At 38.6% G+C, this 23,055-nt stretch overlaps 1 protein-coding gene across 1 annotated transcript in view; it reads left to right on the top strand.

The window, feature by feature from the left end:
- The window catches only part of hpse2 (heparanase 2), a 53,667-nt gene that overhangs the window by 24,100 nt on the left and 6,512 nt on the right, over positions 1-23,055 (top strand). The window contains exons 4-10 of the mRNA XM_067610083.1: positions 4,755-4,928; positions 6,870-7,041; positions 11,182-11,229; positions 17,263-17,356; positions 18,318-18,424; positions 18,983-19,097; positions 22,373-22,518. Of these exons, the coding sequence (XP_067466184.1) occupies positions 4,755-4,928; positions 6,870-7,041; positions 11,182-11,229; positions 17,263-17,356; positions 18,318-18,424; positions 18,983-19,097; positions 22,373-22,518 (856 nt within the window). The remainder of the gene's footprint in view (positions 1-4,754; positions 4,929-6,869; positions 7,042-11,181; positions 11,230-17,262; positions 17,357-18,317; positions 18,425-18,982; positions 19,098-22,372; positions 22,519-23,055) is intronic.

Raw genomic sequence — 23,055 nt, 5'->3', positions numbered from 1 at the left:
TGCATTTTAAATATAATTTTCTTTAATTCAAGAAATCCCTTTCTAAAAATAACTTTAAATAATGGGTAATAAATTAAATCTTGAAGAAAAGGCTGTTACATTTTTGTTCGAGCATTTACATTTAATCATTTGACAGATGTTTTTGTCCAAAGCAATGTACAAATGAAGTACAATCCAAGCCACCAGGGTTTTTTTTTGGACCATCTCCCTTTTTTAGCTACATTGGTAAAATGTTAATAGCGTGATGCAGTCAGCAATCAACTGCCAGGTTTCATCCTTGGCCATGTTTATTAAATTAGTCCCTTTAGCCTTTTTTGGTAATTATTTTACTGTAATAATCATAACAGCATTACAGTATCACATCTTGTTCTTGTCTACTTTTGTAGTTTTCTGGCAAGAACAATTTTAAAATGCGTCCTTCTATACAAAATCTACTTTTCATAACTTAATAGCTGTTTTTCAACATCTGTCTCATTAGAATAATCTGAGAATCTGTCTCGTAAGAATACATAGCAGCACTATACATTTCCTTATTTAGTGAGGATATATAACATAGTTTAAGTGATTCTTGTAGCTTAACGGTAAATTAGAAAAGTGAAAAGTATTTAATAGAAGTAGTAGTAATAAATATAGCAATACAACTGCAGTAATAGAAATAAAAAAGAGACAGCTAATGTAAAACTACACCTGTCTTGTCAGTCGACAGTATCTCACTAAAGGTGCAGCAACAGAGAAAAGTGTGACGTCATTGGAAACTTCAGAGGGGTGTCTGGTTCATGTGGGTGGTATATAAACTAGCAGTGTTTGTGTGAGTGCCTGTTTGTGTGAGTGTACATAGACCTATGTGTACCTCAGTGTTTGAGGGAATATGCCGAGCTGTAGAAATGAGGCATAGCGCTGACTGATGCTGCCGGCCTCTGTGCTTCACAGAACTGGCTTTTCTATCAGATAGACAGCTTGACAATATCCAGACCCCACTCTTTCCGCTACACACAAACACACACAGACACACACACACATGCATGCACGCACGGCCTTCTGAGTTTGTTCTGCTTGTTTTTGGCTGGACTGTTTGTCAGATAAAAGAGAGGTTTGTAACAGAGTGAGTACAGTAAAGCCTGACCTCTTGGACAGGCTTTCATTGTGTTAAAAGAATGTAAGAATAATTGAGAAATTTCAGACCTATTTTAAACCATATTACAACACAAGAAATGGTCATTCTTAGAAAAACAGCAAACTGAATAATGGTGTTGACTCAGAGAAATTATTCAATGTCATTGAGATGAGCACCATTTTTTACTAGCTTGATACTAACAGAAGTAAAGGCAATTTTATGCTGGCTTGATTGAGTGCCTATGTCTGTGTTTGTAAAACAGTAGATCATTTGTATTGTTCCCATTTGGGAGAATGATTGTCCAATAACAATGCTTCTATTCCAGCCTGAATTCATCATTTATCTCCATATTTCATTGAGTCCTGCTACATTTCTCCTCTTCAACTTTACACAGATGTGGCAGTGAGCCTCACATACCGTGTGTATACACACACACACACACAGATTCACTGCGTCTTGGTAATGTCATTACTTTCGTCTGAGTGAGATCACACATTTGTTGCTTCAGGGCTTTCTGGTGTCTGTATGGGAGCTGTTTCATGTTTGGCCTTAGTGATCTGCAGATTTCCTGACACCAGGAGGGTGGATCTAGCCAGCATCCATTTCTCTTTGGAAGAAAGCATATGATGCCTTGCTCTTGTCAGGCGGTAAATTAGAGCTTGGCTATGCTGGCCAGTAATGCTATACTTCCGCTTCAGGCTAGTAGCTGTTATTAGTGTGTGCAACCGAAATAGAAACTGTAGTAACTGCTCACCGGCAGGCTACCCAAGGATTAAACCCCATTAAAGGGATAGAGCATTCCCAGGGAGTTGTACTATTGTTTGTCCTATTGACCCAGAGTCAGACAAGCTAAAGGAAGCTCAGCTATCAACTCCTCTCAATCTTGGGAAATACACAATTAAACTTCTCCAGATGTTTGATCACTGGTCTACCACACATCATAATTAAGGTATTTACAGTATAAAGTCATGCATTTAATTGATATTAACAAATAAATGAAATGATCTAAATTCTAATCCATTTCCTGTATACAAGCACTCACAACCACAGTGGATGAATATGAACGTTTTAGAAAAAATTGATAATTATAATACTATTTTCAGGATTTTGTTTGAACATTTGAGAACATGTAATTAGAAAAAATAAACACGGTAATAAGTACATACTAATAAACTTCCAGCATTGCCAGAGATTTATTTGTCTCCCTTAAAGCAATAAATTGAGCTAAGTTCACCATTCATTATACCTTTAAATTGCTGGAAGAGAGAAAAGAAAGGCATCTATGAGTTTGTCTGCCTCTGGTTAAGAAGAATGAATAGTAAAATTCCCCAAGAACCAAACTGACACATAAACACATTGTTATTATTTGATCGCACATGCTTGCTAGCAGAGAAACGATATTTTTAGCAGCTTGATGCACCTCATGATGCTTGATGATGTGTGTAGAGGGCTGCTAGCTGCTAGCTTTGTCTCGGCTGGTCGCCTTCTGCTCAGATCTCAGGTGAGGAAAGGTCTGGAATCACTCATCCTGACAGCCACATCTGGCGCTACTTTCTCCGTCCTGTTGCCCTTAACTCTGCTCCTGCAAACAGACACCAGTCTGATTTAACCACAGAGGGAAGGAGTTATCATAATAGCAGTTATGATAATAACGTTATTGGTGGTTATTAATGAGATGGAGAACAGACAGTTTACTCAGGAGAAATACACTCCCAAATAGTGCTGTGTGCAAATACAGCCATTGTTACTCCTAGCATTTATTTGTTTTCAGGCTTTGTCCCGTCGATGCTGGAAAGAGAATTAATGCCAGGTGCAACAAGCAATCGTTCTGTTCTCTCTATTTGCTCTGTGGATTATACAAAACCACTGCTTTATTGGAAATAAAGGCTTACAGTAAATGTTGAATAAAAAAACCACATTTGCGCTCAAGCATGATTTAATAAGCATTGTTCGGTGTTTATATGGGCTCTGTCTCTGATTTAAGGCCAGAAGTTTGTATTTCTCACATCCATTTATTGAATATTACATATTAGAGTACCTCACACGTTTCACACAACCATAACAGTGTCAAGCTGTTACAGTTGTATCCAAAAGGATAATCTCACACGCACCCTGATTTGCTCTGCATTTGTCTTCATTCCACATTGGACAGCGCAATCAGTTGGCAAGCTCAGCTGGTGCCAAAACCGCAGTTGAGGGCAAATTCTAGCAGGAACCAGACTGGTCCACCACAGTCTTCATCTGTTTCCTGTTGCCCCTAGGAAGGGAGGGTCAGAAGTCAAGGTAATATTTACGTTAATGGAATGACTCCAAACAGATTAAATTTCAAAACAAGAGACCGAGATATCCAGGAGCAGCCTGCAGTCACACATTAAGATATAAACAAACACTTTTTGCACTCTCACCATATGCCAACATCTGTGGTAGACCCTCATCCTTTCTTGCACTGCTCATAACAGTGCACTGTGAGAACAATGTGTTCTGATTGAGACAGCAGACATAAATGTGAGTGAGCAGTCAGCTGCAGAAGAAAAGAACAGGCTCGCTGCTTTGAGGAGCACATCTCCACAGGAGTCCATGATGGGAAAATCAGTCTGTGCGGATTCTCACTGAATGTTGCTGAAGACAGAAACTCTGCTGTCATACAAATGGAGTTCAACACCTGGCATGCGACAACAGATTTCAGAGCAAATCCCAGGGAGAGTTTGCAGTTTATCCAAATATACAGTACACGCAATACTTCCATACAAATTACTTCTGAGAAATGTAATCTTCTTTTGCTAATTGTATATGTTACAATTTACTGAGGTTAACGGATTTAGAAGAACCCAACTTTATGTCAGAGATACATGGGAAAGTGCTTGTTTGTTTGAATGAACAAACCCATTGTTTGCTCAATGACTAGGCATTTTTTTGCTGTTTAACTTTTTTAAAACTATTTTTCAGCATTCAACAAACCTGTGCTTTATATTTTATAACCAAGTATACCTCATTATGTACATTAGCTCTAAATGGGCTGCTCAGAGCTTGACGTCTAAATTATTTGTGTGACTGTAACCCCACCTGTTCAAAATAGAATAAAATAAAGTGATAAAATTACATACAGTCAACCATCACAACATTTCTCAAGGCAAACTCATGATTCCCAGTTGATTTACACAAAAACCACCTACTTAAAGTAAATGAGATAAAGAAATGTAAAAGCTAAACACATATTTGAATGAATGCATAATACGTCATTTTTCGTAAGCAGATGATCAGATGAGATGTTGATGTACCACATGGCACTAAGTGCTTAACGTGTTTTGTTATTATTCAGCTTTTTTTAGTATGACGGCTTGATGAAAGAAGATACATTCAAAGAAAGTCAAATAAAAAATGTCGATAGCAACACAACTAAAGGTAAAGGCGGCAGTTTCCCGTCTTTGATTAAATGAGATAGTTGCAAATCTAGGTGATTTTGTACTGAGAGCATCAAAATCTGAATTCTAGATGAAGTATGTTTGGTTTTTGAGCTGCTGAAGGGGCTTCATATGTGGACATGAGAATCAGTAGATCAATGGTCTCCGCCATGTTCATGTGATGATGCCAGGTGCATAAGAAGAATCAAAGTTACAACTGCTTTGTGGGTTTCTCCCAGCCAGGTCTTTAGACAAACTGTACAACTTTGCCGACTGTGCTGGTCTGCACCTGATCCTGGGGCTCAACTCACTGCACAGAAACCCAGACAACTCGTGGAACACCTCCTCCACCCTGAGCCTCCTGAAGTACAGCGCTGGCAAGAAGTACAACATCTCCTGGGAGCTGGGCAATGGTCAGTACACCAACATGCCACACACTGCCTACTAAATAGATGATATGGTGCAGTTTGCAGTAGATGGAAAGTACATTTCAATGCCTTTACCCAGCTACTGTACTTAAGTGCTGTTGATGTACAGTTTTGATATACCTTTGCTTTACATAATGCGACTTTCTTAAATGTCGAAAATTTGCAGAGTATAATTTTGCGCATAAATCATAATCATGGGTTTATAAATGTAAGCTATCAAAGTTTGAAACACAAAACTGGGAGAAAATGAGTCAGTTTGTCTCAAGTACATTACAACTACTTTCACACAGACATAAGTTCATCCAAAGAAAAACAGAGACTTATCTAGCTACACACAGGGCGACTGCAGTCTTAGACCATCAGATTCAGACTAAACAAACTTAAATTGTTACCCAAACATCAAACGTTTTAACTAAATCTCTAAACTCAAATAACTCTAACCTGATCCTGAAACCATTTCCAACTTTACTTATAAACTTCTTTTCTTGGGGGGTGAGTTGGTGTATCTCAATTCCTGCAGCTTACTGGAAATATTTACACTCAAAAACATTGAGCGGTAATTCAGAATAGATAGAGAACTGGAATTATTGGCTGCCATTTTAGAAGTACTCTCACCTTAGAAATACTTTTGCACCACTGAAACCAGTTCTTTAAGAATGCAGTTACATATTTTGTTTAACATTCAATGTTAAACAACAGCTTTAATAGAAAACAGTGTGTGTCCAGCAGTTTAAGGGTTAAAGTAACAATCTCGAAGATCTCTGTTTCGTTCTCTTTGGCGGCACCTATGGTGATCAGGGAGAATTGCAGGTGTGTTTTTGGATTTCACTTCCCAGAGGTCCAAACAGTGTCGCCTGTGTGACGACAGTGACCCGTAAAAAACGATACACCGCTTCATACACAAGTGGGTTGAAGATTGAGTCTGTTGCATTATCTCCGCCTATCCTCTCTGGTGGACCAACCACTGCTGGGTGATGAAAAAAGCGTCACTAACTGTGCACCGCTTGTGATTTTTCCCAGTTCATAATACTGCAAATACAAGGGCTGTCATCAGTGCATCATAGACTCATTCACCATTGTATTACTTCATTCGGCGGTAGATAGTGACTTAACAGACATTTATTTAAATGAAAATCTTCAAGATTATTATGTCAAGGCGCAGGTTCATTCAAGGATGAAAGGAACTGCTAGTCCTCATGTCATCCTAACCATCTGTGTTCCTGTGGAACTGCATTGTACACACAGTCCTGTTTCCATGCCGCACATCACTTCATATTTTCATAATTCATCTACAATAAAGCTCATTTATTTTAGCCTATGCCTATATGTACCATGCAAAATCTATTGATTGAACCAAGTAAAAATTTTAATGAGGAAAGTGAGCCATAGTAAAGACAGTGCAAAGAGCAAAGTTGTAGAAGTTGATTGAAAAGGCTGTCCTTTGGAATACTCTCATTATAGTTTTCAGGAACACAGCACAGTTACAGACACACACACACACACACACACACACACACACACACACACACACACACACACACACACAAAACTGACATACTGAAACTTTTATTTTAAAACTCAACCTGGTACAGATATAATCACAATGCTCTTCAGTACAGTGGTTAAACAGCATTGGGCCTGCAAAAGCTTAGTTTTCCTCCTTTAGGGGAATCCAGCTCCCTCAAGCTCTTTGTTTTAGTGATTCTGCAAGGCCACCCTGTGTGCTTCAACCATTCCCCTGACATTGAGTCCATCTGTCTGTATTACTGCGAATTGCTCAATTATCCCGTTTTCTACTGACTGTTGGATACTCTCTAGGAGAGCAAGATCAGACTACAACAACAACAATATTCTCTGCCACCTCCCCACTGTTGCTTGTATAAACTTTATCTCTCTGGCTCAGTGTACTGCATCTCCTCTTCCCAGAGCCTAACGCCTACCGCAGCATGGTGGGTCGTGCGGTGAACAGCACCCAATTGGCTCAGGACTACATCAAGCTGCGGACCCTGCTGCAGTCTGTGCGCTACTACCATCGAGCTCACCTCTACGGCCCCAATGCAGGGCGACCCAGGAAGAACGCCATCCTGCTGCTGGATGGGTGAGTCAGCAAGTAAAACATTGATTGGGCAAGATTCCACTCCTTGTTAGGTTATCCTGCTGGAAAAAAAGGGGGGAAGGTAGTGGAAAGTATGCTGCAGCAGTTTGGGACTTTTACTGAGCTTTACTGTGTTTAATGCACCCGCACACATGCACACGCGCACACGCGCACACGCACACACACTAATACACACACACACACACACACACACTTATTCAGTGTTTATGGATTTCCACTGTGCAAGTTTCAGGATCTCAGCTCCAGTTATACCACGTCAGCCTAAATAAAGTGTCACCTGATTGATAACGTGACGGCACAACGTCCCACCTGCTGACTTTACCCAGAAGCTCCACAAGCTTTGGTTTGACTCTGCTGGATTATCTAACAGGCGTCTCATCACTGCAGCCTGTTTTCTCATCAGATAGTACTTGCATACTTTGAAGTCATACCTTTACTGCCAAAAAATACAAACAACCAAAAAGGTCACAGCAAACAATTTAAGTTTTATATGTAGTCTGTAGACGTTACAGTCATTCTGGTCAATATGAAAACCAGCTTGAAGAGATATTAAACGTACCTGCTGTACTGATACTGTCACAGTAAACGTTTACTTAGCTTTATTTTTTACAAAGTTATATGTAGTTGCAAGGAGGGTGTTTCTTGTTCATGCTTTTAAAGCATTTGAGATGTAAGTCTTCTCCCAACATGAATTACATTCACAAGCTACGTTTTTGGAAAATGAAACAAAGAAGACAAACAAAGCACAAACACTGGCAATATTAAATGATAATATGAATTTTGTGGCTTTTTAGTTTAGCAGCCAGAGCCAATGGTTTCTTACAAGCACATGAATGCACTAACAAGAAAAAACTGTTCCTTCACACAAGTGCAGCATCACATCGAAAATCTGTAACTTTGACAAAAAAATATTACTCTTTGTTCTTTGTAATGGCTTTACCAATCTTAAGAATATTTAAAGTCTGTGTAAATATAATTTCAAACAATAGAAACCTGATAGACAAGTGGCTGTCTGAAAGTTGGCTGTCCTCTGCTTTAAAGTTTAAAGTTTTTAGTTGATCAGATATCAGAATCACATACTGGACTTTAAATGCAAATATCATACTAATGGAAATCAGACTCCTACTCTAAAATGTGGATGACATGCATTGAAAACAAACATATGAAATTAATCAACAAATTGTACAAAATGGGACGAGATTTTGCAAATGTTTAATGCAGACTGTCTGTGACATTGATGAATTAAATATGAAGTGACACTGCTACATTCATACAAGAGTATTGGCAGCATTTCTGTGTACTCAGGTAACACAAACCCTAATCCTACCCTGGCCATATTAACACTAACCTCCCAGTATGGGTCCCCAGGCTGCTTTTTAGTGTCACTGCCTGTCTTAGTTTGTTGAAATTTCTTCCAACAAAGAAAGGCTTTCTCAGCTGTGTTGACCAAACAGATGACGACATATTTGAAACATATTCATCCCCTCCAAAAAAGTTAAGCCTCTCTGAGTTTTTCTGCCTGTTGAAATGGAAACAAATCTGGCTAAAATGGAGGCACCAGTGGCCCTGTACAATAAACACTGACTGAAAATCAAACATAGATAGATGTGCACAACTTTGTCAGTGTTTCACAGTGTAAAAAACGCTTGGAGCTTTTTCTCTGCATAAAAGATATCACCCAATAATAACAGAAATGTGACAAGTTAATTTGCATTGGTAAAAAATGAAATGCCCTCACTGCATGTAGCAGTACAAGACTAAGCGCAAGATTAAATAACTTATTCACATGTTCAGTCTGTGATATATCTAAAGAGAGTTTCACTTTGTGGCCACTGCTGGTGTCTAACAGATTTTGTTGTGAGCCATAGCTGAATGAATAAAGAAAAAAACATTTCCATAAAACTCTTGATGTTTTTTTGAGTAGACAAACAGTCCTGCACCATAACCATCAACAATAAACATTTACTTTCTGTTCTGGGTGGCTTGGAGGAAGCTGCTGTAATCAATTCTCTACTAATCTGTCGCCAGAGATTTAGGAGGCTTTTTATAAGCAGATAAGAAAACAATTAGAAGTGACGGAAGGGGGATAAATAAACAGGGAACAGCACTGCTTTTAACCAAAATAGAATCCATAAAGTTAAACTCTTCCGCACTAAAATTACAGTGCTTTTACTCACACACTTATGCAAATGTCTGTGTAGAGACATGCACAGGAACAGTTTAATGTATCTCATATCTCAGCCTGAATCTGTCTCCAGCTCCTCTTTGCAGCAGCCACACACATTTCGGTCGGCAGTTTGAAGACAGAGGAGAAAAAAAAATTTGACATGGGTGTCCATCCACTATGTACTTGAGCTACTTACATCAATGAAACCATTAGGAACTGCTGTTTATCTCACCGAGTACTGACAGTCTAAATTTACCCATAAATAAAAGGTGTGTTTGTGTACACCCGTACGTGTGTGTGTATCGTGCAATTCAGATTGATGAGCAGTGGACTCAGAGGAAAGGGAGGATGTAGATGATGAGTGGTGAGAAGAGGAGGAGTGAGAAGATGAAGAGGGAGAGAGCTGGACTATCCGTGGGTCACGGGTGTCACATTTAACGACGGGGTGATTCTTGTGTGTTTGACACTGTTACGAGGGGGTGGCTCTTGTGTTTGACAGCCCAACTACTCTGCTGCTCTCAGGAAATAAGATGAATTAGACACTGAGCTGCTCACCGTCCAAATATCAGAGCTGTACAGACTAAACACGCCAGAGCGGAGAAAGTTGTGTTTCTGTGACATGATGTTTAGAGACACACTGTTACCCCCAAATATGGAGTGATTTGGGTCAGGTACTACGCAGAAGCAAACACACACACACATACACACACACACAGATGCAAAGGCTCAGGAGGAGGAGGGCAGACAGCAGGAGGGACTGTGTATGGGTTGAGTTTGTGTTTGTGTACAGGATGAGTCCATTAAAAAGGTAGACTGGGTTCCCACCATTTTTTTTTTTCTTTTTGACCTCAAGGGCTGTTTGGAGTTTGTACTTAACCAACTGAAAGTAAACTCTGCAGGCTGCAGCAAGAGCTCCAGAAAACACTTCAAGTGCAGTTTAGAGTTTTCTAAATCTGTGATGCTTTTAAGGGAAAATCGCTGTTCCTTGACAACTTGGGTGTTGTTTTTGTGTAGCTTTGATTGTCGTTCCTCACAGTTATGATAACTTTCTTCTTAAGAATTTAGTTGCTGAGATGTGGGGATGCAACATTATAAACTTTTAAACAGAATGTAAACACATCTCTAGTTTTACCATATTATTTGAAACACTTATTTGGAATTGAAAATTAAGTAAACACCCAAACTGTTGGTCGTAAATGGCTTCTTCCTCGTTTAGATAAACAGCTTTTTAGTGAAAAGGGCTGTTGTGATGGACATTTTGTTTTTTTTTCACCAAATTATGTGGTTTAAATAAATGGGGTTAGACTAGGGGTGTGTAAATAACCTGTCTTATCATCTGGCCATCAGCGTCCACCTTCTCAGATTGTAGCCAATGTTGGTTGGGTAAAAAGTCATCAAAACTAATAAGGGTAAAGGATAGGTTCATATTTTTTCAAGTCTATTATAAAACAGCACTTCTATTTTTTTGTACAAAATTCCCTCTTTGTGTTATTATCCATCCACCACAGTTCAACACTGTCTGAACATAGAAACCCGGAAAACGCAAAGAAGGAATCTTGTTCTAAAAGGACTGTAATAATGAAAGATACCTACTTGATTTCAACAACTCAGATGGCTGAAGCCTCATTAACTTCAGCTGAACTCTGGATGCACTTTTGCGGAGAATAAGGTCTGCGCATTTTGTCATGTCTTCCATTAGAGGTATTTCAGGAAGGGGATTAATGAACAGTATGAACAGAGGGAATTATACCAGCAAGCAAAACTGTTTCAATGTTCATATGGGCACATGACTATAGTTTCAAAACAGACTTGAAAAAATGTGAACATATCCTTTAATTTCCTTAACTATGGAAATAGGATCCAGGTGGTAAAAAAACAAACTGAATTTGTCTTTAAGTTTTCACTTTCAAAAAATGTGCCATTAAGGTCACGATAACTCTGTTTTTCTATTTCAGGTTCATGAAGAATGCTGGCTCAGTTGTAGACGCAGTTACGTGGCAACAGTAGGTATTTTACCCTTTTTTCTATTTTATTACTTTGTGCTTGGAAATAGCCAGAATAAACCAGCAGTCTCCTGAAATAGCTGACTATTTACTCAAGGAACCATTAATCCAAAAGGTCATGTTGGGTTTTTGTACCATTATCACCACACTGTGTGCATGCAGTAGGCAGTAGCCAAAAATAACCATTATTAACACTGTTACTGAGAGAGATAGACGCATAATGTGGAGAACGGTGTTTATTCTGCAACTGGAACAACAGGAAAAAGAACCGGACAGTGTGTGTGCGTTAAATTGGGAACACCTGCCATTTGTCTATTGCACATACTGTAGGAATGCATACAAATATATCATTGGTTTGATCTTTGTCTCCCATGTTTTATCTGTGTCTTTACACACGCATTTAAGTATGTACAAAGACACACCCGCTGTAAGCTCAGACAAACCTGAGTGAGTGGTCATTAAGGTGAAGGTCAGGTCTGATTAGAAGAAACGGAAGGCGGAAGCGCTGTCAGTAAGGCTTAGAAAAACACCACCCACACTGTTAAAATCAAACCATATGCGCTGGTTCATTCTCTCTGTCAATTAGCCCGTTTTACACTAGAGGTCCAGATTCCAGTCTAACCAGGCTGCGTGACAGAAACTCTGACCTCTACAAAAGAAGCCAAACTAATAAAAGTGGAGACCAACCATTAACACGTCTACAACACAGGTTTCATTCCACTGCAGTTGGCTCAAGTTGTTTCAAATCAGAGCGATGTTCATTATAAACTGGTTTAGTGAATTATTCGTTAGAGATGATCTCCAACTGTGGCTTAGATGTGTTCTTTTGGAGTGATGAAACACGTTGGTTATGAAGTGAAATATTTGTGAACCTCCAGATCAGGAAACTTTGATATGTGGTTTGCATTATGTTATGACGTTTTTCCACAATATTGTAGTTTCATATTTGGAGCATCTTGTCTCAGTTACTGCCTCTCCATTTTTGGATTCACCAAGAAAACGTGATCAGAATGTTTGGTCAGTCTTTCCGTCTCTTTCTTTCTCCATCTTTCCATCTTTCTATTTCTTTATAGAAAAAAACGCCTATTTTCTCACTTTTCACCTTTTATAGCCAAGCCATGATAGTTGTTTTTATTTGTTCAGGTTTTAGGATGTCTGTCTCTGAGATTTCTGCTTCCACCACAATATATAGGAGGTAAATGGACTTTCTTTTGTGGTGCTCACATGACATTTAAAATTTTTTTTTTTAATTCAACAGCAGTACGTCTTTCCAGAAACAGTGTCCCCATTATTCTGGATAATGCACAGAACCCACAGTGTGAACACACCACAATTTTAGTAGGGACTATTTCTTCAGTAGTTCCAGTGAAAACTTGCTGCTGTTTTTGTTTCATTTTTTAATGTAATTGTTTTCAATGCTGTGATCTCCACAAACGAAACTCTTTTCACCTCTATTGTGTTAAGGTGGTTGCAAGACCGATATCTAAAACCTAAGCAAATAAAATCAAACCAATTGGCATGCCGAGATGCCACTAGACTGAACATATGTATGGTGATTTGGGTGAACTGACCCAGACCTAACTTTAACACCCACAACCTCTAACCCTAACTATAGTGGACAGGACTTGTTTCATGGTGAGAATTAATCCTGTCACAGCTGAGTGACCAGACAGCTGCCAGTTGTACCTGTGAAAATATGTAATAAAGTGAATGAGACAAATGTACCCCTTTTTGCTGTTTAGATGCCCCTGAGCAACACACTTAATGTGAGCCCTAATTGCTAGCAGTGGGGTATTAGTGGTGTGAACATGTGAGAGTGAGACTGGAGAACACATGCTCAGCAAAAAAAAAACAACAAAAAAACTACACATTCTTTTTTAATCATGTAATGATAAAAGATGCACTTTTATCTTTTGAAAATTTGGCGTACTTTTACTCAGCAGACAGAAAGTCAGGAAGAATTTTACTTCCTTTAGATACATTCTCATTCTTTGGTTTTGCTATTTGCAGCCATGCAGTCCTATTTAAAACCGTGCAGGATGACACATTATACCCATTTCTCTTGTTTCTTGTCAGAACGACAGTGGTACTGCATGCCAGAGAGCGTGGTGTGTCGGTTATTTACAGCGGAGGGTAGAAAAAAGAGATATTAAAGATTTGTGATCGCCTCCTTTCTAGCCTTAAAATCGCAGAGGGACTGTAAATTTACAGATGGCATTCCTGGGGGAAGCTACATATCCTTCAGCTGTTCTAAAATGATTGATCTGATGATAACCTGCTGGTCCACATCAAGGAACACATCCTCTTCTTGCTTCACTACCCCTCCGCTCACCCCAAATCTCTCACTGCAGCAGATGGTCATTCCTTGACACTTCAAGTGCAATTATTATAAGTTAATTTAAGTACTAAGCTTGTACTTTTCTTAAGTTTTAATTAGATTTTTTTTACTCCTTAATGGCTCTAGTTATTTAACAAAATCAGATTTTAAAGGATGTAAAGTAATACAAAAAAAAAGAATATTATAATGGCTTTTTCTTTGTCCATTTATTTCTATTCTATTAACATAATTTTGAATGTTCTTAGTGGTGTCATTACAAGCATTTTGTTCTCATTCTTCATATTAAACATAATTAACTGGCTAAGAGTTTCAGCAACTGTACTTTAAACATACACATCAGATACAACTCAGAATTAAAAATAAATCACATTTTAAAACATTTAAAACAAAAGTAAAGAAAAAAAAATAGCACTCCAGTTAAATAACCATGAAGTTATTGACTGTTTCAGAAAGAATCAAGATTCAACACTTTCTTACTTTGTTCTCTTCTGCAGTGCAAATAAGATGCAGAAAATGTTAATAATACTCACCAGGAAAACAAATCGGTCGTCCCAATGGACACAGCTTTTTTTCCCCTTTACACTGACATAGTATGCAGCATGACGAAAACTGAGACATGTTCAACACTACAGGGAAGCAGCCATAAGCGAAACCATGTCCAAAACGCAAGGTACGAGTTTTGAAGGAGAAATGCAGGACTTTTAGTTTAAGTTGAGTATTTTTCCATTCTGATATTCATTCTTTTCCAACTCTAATCCCTGTCAGATTTCATCAAATCTCTTACTTTAGTCTGTACTATATTTCTTTGTTAATAGAGTGCTAGATAGTTTTGTTAGTGGGAAGTCTTTGATGTGGTGCTGGCTCTCAGTGAGAGCTGTGTAAAACAAGATGACCAAGTGGATCTTTGTCTGAGAACATTGCCGTTCAGTGTTGCATTTTTTTCATTTTATTGAACTCTGGTCAGTCTGGCAGCTAAGGTTTCATGTAAAAGTTTTGTTAAACTAAGGAAAAGGTCTTGGTTCTGTTTTAGGAGCTTAGATTGGAGCATTTTGGCTGACAACAAAATCTTTATGGGGTTTCAGCTCAAATGAACCACAAAACTTGGATGTTTAGTAAAGAAAGTTGCCTTGTTACCTGGTGCATTTATAGGCTGTTGCTAAAATTCCCAGGAGTACTGATTTGTGCAAGATATAACTATATAGCTATAACTTGTACTGTGTTTTATTCTGTTTCCATATATGAACTGGAATTTCTTACCCTGGGATCTGGACTGAAGAATTATTGTGAGCTGTCTGGAAAGATGACATGATAACCAAATAATTTGTTTAAAGCCATGACTTAATCCATGCGTTGTTTACAGTTTGAGGCCAGGAGCTTGGGACTTCTCCAACATTGTGACGAAAATTTCAACGAAGTTAAGCTCAGATTGCAACACGGCCTCACCCTGCATGAACAAAATTCAACTTGGTTCTCAGCAGTTTTGTTGACAAATCTGTCATTTCGACAGACTTTCCCAAAACAGGTTCAAAAGTGGTTTGACTTTTGTTTTGAAATCTTTTGATGCTGCAGTTGGTATGATCTTCTTGTCTTCTGGCTTCATTATTCACAATATAATGCAATACATCATTGGCAATGTCCATTTAATTCGTTGAACCTCTGATTGAGGAATATACTCTAAGGAACTTGATAGACTCAATTAAAAAATTCATATCATAGCTTTCCTGGAGTGTTCTCTGGTTTAAAGAAAGAAAAAAGGTAAATTTGCAGAAAACATTTGCAGCTTTAATGGAACTGAACTAATCTGGTGTCTTAGTAACATTTGTTGCTTTATGGACTCTGTAATGAGTCGCAGATTTTTTTAAATCTCTAATAAACAGGTGTTTCATTAGTTTCTCTTATAATGCCAAATAATGCCTCTACCTGAGTCATTTTATTCTACGCCAACACAGTTAATTATATCGTAAAACAACATTGCTGATGGATGTAAGTGTATATTTATGTATAATATTTATTTTGCCAAATAATGCCTCAACTTGAGTCATTTTATTCTATGCCAAGATAGATTTAGTGCAGTCAGACCACTGAGAGAAGATAAAAAAGACAGTATGTTTTCGTTTCAACTTAAAACCATAGTTTGGATTTTAAAATTTCCAGAATCCGTTTTAGTTTAGCACATTACTCTGTCTGTGAATGGAAGGTTGAAAGATGTTTGAGCAGCTCTGTTAGAGCCTGATGGACCTGAAATGACCTGACCATGAAGATGAGTTGGCTAATGAACACTGTAATTCCCAAATGTCCTTCCAGCTCACTGTTGAAGTTTTGAAATTCAACACAGGAAATTCAAGGTTTTGAGACTCTATTTGACAATATAATAACTATAAACTATAACAATTTTAACAATGTTGCGTATTCTTAGAAATGTCGTTGCTAGCATTTTCCAGTGTTCACACATTCTTCTCTTTATAGTTATCATAAGTAACTTCAGCTTGGGGAGTCAGCTGCATACTGAACTGACTGATTGATTGACTGTCATTTTGAGACTCACGCAAAAAATGTTTTTTTTTTTCTTCTGCAGCGCAAATAAGATGTAAATGTGTTTTATGGTACCTGAAACATGAACAAAAGAGTGTGGTGTTGGCTAGTTCTCCAAGGCACTTTGGAAACAGCTGAGTCTCCAGCTGTATAGTCATGATGTTTGTTTTAGGGCAGGTTTGTGTTGCTCCCTTGTTTTCCTCTCTTGGATGCTTGCAGAGGATCTTGGAAAGGCTCTCTGTCTGCCCACAGGATGATGTTCGTAAAGGACTTTGGCGCAAAGTACCAATAAATTGTTCTCTCATCATGCTCTCTTAACATCATTTTTCATCATCATTCTCTTTGTGTCTCTATCGCACACACAGACAGAATCACTGCAGATGGATGTCTGCATTGTTCCGTCTGAGGCAGAAATCCCCATGCTTCCAATTCCTCCCTTATGCAATCCCACATTTTGACACAGAATTGGATTGTCAGTACGCTAAAGTATAGTTGAATATGTCAGTCCCTCTTCATCATAATTGTCGTAGTGAAATGATATATTGTGTGAGACCAAAAAAATATAAAAAATATACTTCATGGTTTTGGATTTTAAACCTGCAGTCCATAAGGAGCCTTACATTCAAACTACAAGCTGACGGAGCGTTTAAGCTAGCGTTGCATTGTTGTTATACAGTGCAATGAAAATGTCACTGACCTACCAGGGAATGAAATATGCTATCATAGTATATAATTGTATATTATTTAACAAAGTGATGAAGTTAGATGACACTGAGATTGACAACTGCACAAGTTTGACCTGAAGGAACTGAACATTTTTCATTAGCATGCAGTATGAAGAATGGGGAGACACCACAGTAAATGTCCACCTTTCAGTATGTCACCACTGTCCAAAATGGAAATGTATATAATAGCCTTATATAACATGTAATTACACTTTTAACTTCAAATTCTGCCAATTTGAATTCAGATTATATAAGATCAAACTCTGAACAGGATATTCGAGAATAGATGTATGAATGGAGAATCCAACTGAGGCTTGTAAATTTCAGTTTATTATTCACCACGTGTGTAATAAACACCATCACCATGTATGTTGCTCACATTTTAAAGAGTGCATAGAGTGTTTCTCTCACTGTATTTCCCTTGTATTTTCCATACAGTTATTACATGGATGGCAGAGTTAACAAAGTGGAGGACTTCCTAAAAACCCGTCTGTTGGACACACTGACAGAGCAGATCACTAAAGTCACCAAGGTATTGGTAAATCCTTACATTTTTTCAAACTTTAAATAATCTCAGTTCATATATACCTGCATGTACAGGATACTGCATATTGCATATCTCCTTGAACTGTTTCTGAAGGGGCTGCTTCATGATTTATTTCAAGTCATATTTAGGTCTGTACATACACGATTGGGGTAATATTTGCTATATATTTCAGACGTCATATGTTGGTCTTTTCCCTGTTAAACAACTTCCATTTCTATCAATCTAGACTTTCTTTCAGTGAAGCAAACCTCCTCGAGGGAGAATATGAAGAAATAACTAATTTTTATCTTAGGATAAATTTGCATTTCTTTTGACTTTGCCAAGTTATGGATCGTTTCAGCCTTCAGCTAGTTTTGTGATGATACAGCCACATGTGCAAACCACAAGAGCGAGCCCTCCGGGTAAGAGTGCTGTGTCCATGATGAGGTAATACTATCAACACAAGCTGCTGTGGCAGGCTCGCTGAGTTTTGTGATATGAGCAGCGCCAGCGTGCCTGAGGGAAAAAGAAGCAATCGTTCCCAAGAACAAAACATTAAATGAAATCGAACAGGAATGGGATTCTTTACCACTACAGCCAAAGTCAATGAGCTCAAGGTTTTGTGTGTGCATGTGTGTTTGTGTACATGCACTTAATAAGTTTGCGTCATTGTGCATCTGTATATTTCTGTGTCTGTTTACATACATTCTATGTTTTGTTGGTAGCTGAAATGAATTTCCACAAGCTTGCAGAGTCATTGAGATTCAGTCAGTATCATAAAAGCATTTAAAACAAAAATAAATATACAGCACTAAATTACTCCTAAAAAGAATTATAATCAAAATAAATGTTGCGGTTCTTAAAATAAATTGGACTGGCAATTGTGCATGGATCCAAAACAGCTTTCACAAAGTTGAATCCTACATGAATTTTGTAAATATGCCTGTGTTTCCATCATTTATTGCAGGTTGTGAACACACACACTCCTGGTAAGAAGGTGTGGCTGGGTGGACTGGGTCCAGCATGGGCAGGAGGCATTAATAATCTCTCGGACACATACGCTGCCGGATTTTTGTAAGTACTGTTGTCATACTGCAACTCCTTAGGAAACCATTGTGGTGTGCTCTGTGGATAATGATTTCATAATAATAAACTTGTATTTGTCAAAAAGTATTAATTTCCAAAGCATTATGTATTCTATTATCTAAATTTGTATCAAGTCATGTCAGTTTTTCAATTTTATTTATATAGCCCAATGTCACAAATCACAAATTTGCCAAGGGGCTTTACAATATGTACAGCATATGATACCCTACTAGACTAAGACCCTTGATTCAGATAAGGAAAAACTACCAGAGAATAACTGTGGGAAAAAATGGAAGAAACCACAGGAAGATCAACAGAGGAGGGATTCCTCTTCCAGGACAAACGGACATGCAAAAGATGTTGTGCATGCAGAATAGTCCAAAATAGCAAAATTACAATACAGAAAATCAGGATGACAAAATTACAGATATATTGTTAACATGAATGGCAAACACAATCAAATACATCCATTGATTCTTTGCTAATGTAATTATCTGTGTTTATGTGTTCACATTTACTACTCATGTGTATTGTTTTATATTGCAGGTGGGCTAACACACTGGGAATGGCTGCTGTTCAGGGAATTGATGTTGTCTTGCGTCACTCATTCTTTGACTATGGATACACGCACCTTGTTGACCAGCACTTTAACCCTTTACCGGTAAGTCTCAAAAGTATTTCAACAATGTTTAGCGTAACTATTGAATCAAGTTCACCCCTCGGTCTCCGAGGCCAACAACGTTGAGGTTAAGGTTCTGGACCTTCTCCATACCAAACCCAGTCCAGTTTGCCTTGCCTGATGGCACCTCTCGCTCTTTCCCGTGGGAGCTATTAGCTGAGATGAAAGGCGTTTAGTGGTGATGAGTGGTTAGACGCGGGGGCGAAATGCCATGTAACCTTAGCCCTTTGTCAGTAGCTCAGGACAGTGTCACTGCTCCCCTCATCCCCCATCATAACTGTGTGCTTCTCTGTGCGGGACAGTCGGTCGGTGAGAGATCTGCAACCTGAGATGCTGATACACAGGCATGTTAGTAAAATACCCTGCAACACTGTGTGAAATGGAACTGCTCAGTCCCAGGTTGCTCTGTGTTTGGGTCTGAATAATGCTGGTACAGAGATGCAACAAGCTTCATCCACAACACTGAATTAACAACCTGAAATGCTCAGTTCATTTTCCTGGTTGTGCATCATCAGTCCATCTGAAGATAAAAGAATTTAAATACACAGATTTGTAGGAGGCAGACTTCTGAGGTCGTAATGTTCATTTAATGTTCAGTCGTAATTTATTTCTTCTAAAGGGAGAAACTATTTTATCCTAGAGTTAAACTGATTCCATTTTGCTTGGAAAAGAATAAATTAGACGTGTGAAGTGTGATAAAATGCAACCATGAGCCAAGTTCATAAAAAAGATTTATTAAGTTCATAAAAAAAAGGGTGTATATTAAGTTGTGGCAGAGCAGGGGTGAGAGGCTTACATTAAGGACATTAAATCAGTAAATCATTGCTCCTACACCAAAGGAGAAAGATGATGGAATCAAGACATTTATCACACATTTGTTACTATTCAAGATTCTTTTATTCTTGCTTTGGTCAGAAATAGCTGCTTTGGCAATCCAAAATACCATTGAACAGCTAGTGTTATTAGATTCATGAACTAATCACTTGTGCAAATCTGACAATAATTATTTCACTAAATCCCTCATTAGTAGTCTCCAGCGTGGATATGCCTTTTTGAGCCTCACTTCAACTATAAGATATTAAACAATCGAGATGGCTTCATTTTTCTTCCCTCTTTGTCTCCATTATTTTTCTGGGGCTGACGGTCTCCCGCTAGGATCACAATGCTTTTAACATGGCTGGATGTCTGAAGGCTGCACCAGCCTACCTGCTGAGAGAATTCACTGCAGGGCCAACCTGTCCTCTGCATGAGATATTTATGACCTGGCCCCTTCCCCTATTGGATGACTCCTCCATTGGTAGATGTTGAATCCAGTCCCAGCACACTGAATGACTCAACCACTTCACCTTTTTCCACTCTTATCCTATTGCTTTTTCTTTTATGTCCCAGTCATCCACCCTTTTCTATTTTTTTTTTTTATAGTTTTCTATTTGCAGAGATGGGTTGTAAACTCCCAGTGCCAGTTATTCATATCAGAGATTACTTTTTTGAGATACAGAAATGTCAGTAATCTGTACCTGGAAGTTGATGGAGAAGTATTTCTTATGTCTGAAAAGACTAACCTTCTGATCTGCTTCATAATTTGAGAAATTATTTATTGCTCAGACACAAAGCAGGGAGATAAGGCATTAGGATGCACTTACAAACTACAGCTTGTCTATTGTCCATTTTGAACCCTCCACCTTGCAAACTTTCATAACTGCAAACATATTTAGGGTTCACTTGTATATATTTTTACCTTTTCCTGAATATGTTTTTCTGTCTTTGTTTATAATGGCTATTATTTCTTAATTTTCTCATGGGAAACCCAATTACAGCATGCTGATAATTGTCTAGTTAAATTAAAAACACTGAAACTAATGTTGAACTTCCCGCTGGATGCAGTGAAATACTGTAACCTCGAACTTTGATCTTGTGGTTTGCAGACATTAACAGGGTCTCAACCAGGCAGTCTGACTCTCATTTGCCCTATTTAGCTAAACGTTTAAGGTTAATTGTTATTCTCCTTGTTTTCGTCCTCTGTTCCCTTAACTGTGCAGCTGAGGTTTGATTGGTCTCTGGTGTATGGTTTTGCTTTTCTGGAGTCCTTGAGATGTTACTGTTTTTTATGTATGCTTGGCTGTCTTTCTGTCTGTTTCTCTACCTTTATTGATCGTATTTTGACAGTTGTCTGTCTGTTTATCCATCCATCTAAAGGGGAAATTGAGGGCAAAAAAGACAGGAGACAGGGAGACAGGCAGGCAATCAGACAGGAAAACAGGCAGACAGTCAAACTACTGCGGATTTTGGATCTCAGCTGATGTTTCCTAATGCTACAAAAATTTCAGAGTGATGCTGAATGTACCTTAAAATATATTGATGGTTTCTTTTACTGGAGTTTTAAAATTTAAATACAAAGCAAGAATATAGCATCACACAGACCATCTTGCACAAATAAAACTCCAAACTCATAACAGTTCTTTGTTTTATACACTATGTAATAATTATAGATCACAGCTTTGGCCATACAGTACATTTATCCATCCATCCCTCTGCTTGTGGCGAACACTATACAGTTCCATACTGTGCTCTGCTTCTTCGATGCCTTGGCAGCAAATTAAGTTAAAGCCTGCATGGAAAAAAGAAGCCCTTAAATGTTGCCATATGCAGGATTGCATGGGAACTTCCTGAGGAACACATGTTGCTCTGGGTCTCTTGGAGAGGTGTTGAGTCTGTGTAGTCTATAGAGTGAGACGCAGTATAGTGGACCACTCAGCAATGATAACAGAAAACAGCAATTCATGATGGAGCAAAATATTTTGTTAAAAATGTCATATTTAAGACCTGTCAATTCTAAACGGGTCAGCGGTTGTTGGATACAATGTGACATGTTACACGGGACAATCAGCTCCAACAAAATGTCGGGTGTCAAAGCGCTGACATATTTGGACTTGACATTTTTGTGGAATGTAACTCTCTTTTCACTACGTTGAATACTAATTGCTTTGCTGGCACATTCTTAATTCTCACAGTTTGTGAAACTTAATCTGTTTCTACAATTACTAGCCCATTTCATGGCTGAGTAAACAAAATGGAGATTTTAGGAATATTTCCTTTCAGTGGATTCCAACATTAACCTTAATAGTGGTCACTTTCAATAAAAATCCTAACTTTGGATTTGTTTTGGTATTTAAAGAGCAGACAATTTGAAACTGTCTCTCTGCAGTGAGACTGGCCGAATGAATGAAAGTCATTTGTGTGTCTTTGTGTGCTTACAGGATTACTGGTTCTCTCTGGTCTTCAAGCGTCTGGTTGGTCCGAGGGTTTTATCTGTGCGGGTTGCTGGACTGCAGAGGAAGCCACAACCAGGACGAGTCATACGAGATAAGCTACGTATTTATGCGCACTGTACCAGCTACTACAAGTACGTGCTCAACCACCAAGCATTAGTTTATAACCTGCCTTTAAACACAGCAAGCATGTATATTATATCATCTTAGCCTTTCAGTGATGTGTAGCGATACTTTAGGAATGTCCTTGAAAATTTAGATTGAAAACAGACTACTGCAGATTTTACTTTTTTCTACTCTTTGTGTCCTCCTGCAAACACCTGAGGCTCAGTGTCTGCCGGGGAAGAACAAAATCCCCAGCCAGTCCATTCAGCTTCCCATAAATAAGCAGACTGCAGACACCCGCTCATTCACAGCTCAGAGCCTATAAAACTTAACGGGTATCACTTATCAGGTGTGTGGGTTCTGTCTCCCTGCCGTCAAAGAGCCGCTGAAAGGTGTGCTAGGCCTTTATCCCATCTCGGATTGGCTGGAGGGGGTTATTTGAGGGGGAGGGGGAGGGACAATAAGGTGGTCTGTGCCGGGAGGAGATAAAGAGTGCCACCATGGCCTGTTCAAGGTTATCATTTAACCCAGGCCAGTGGCTGTCAGCACCAGGCTAGACTTACGGC

Source organism: Thunnus thynnus, chromosome 14, assembly GCF_963924715.1.
Source record: "Thunnus thynnus chromosome 14, fThuThy2.1, whole genome shotgun sequence".
NCBI classification, from domain to species: domain Eukaryota; kingdom Metazoa; phylum Chordata; class Actinopteri; order Scombriformes; family Scombridae; genus Thunnus; species Thunnus thynnus.
This window is presented reverse-complemented; position numbering and strand designations above follow the sequence as displayed.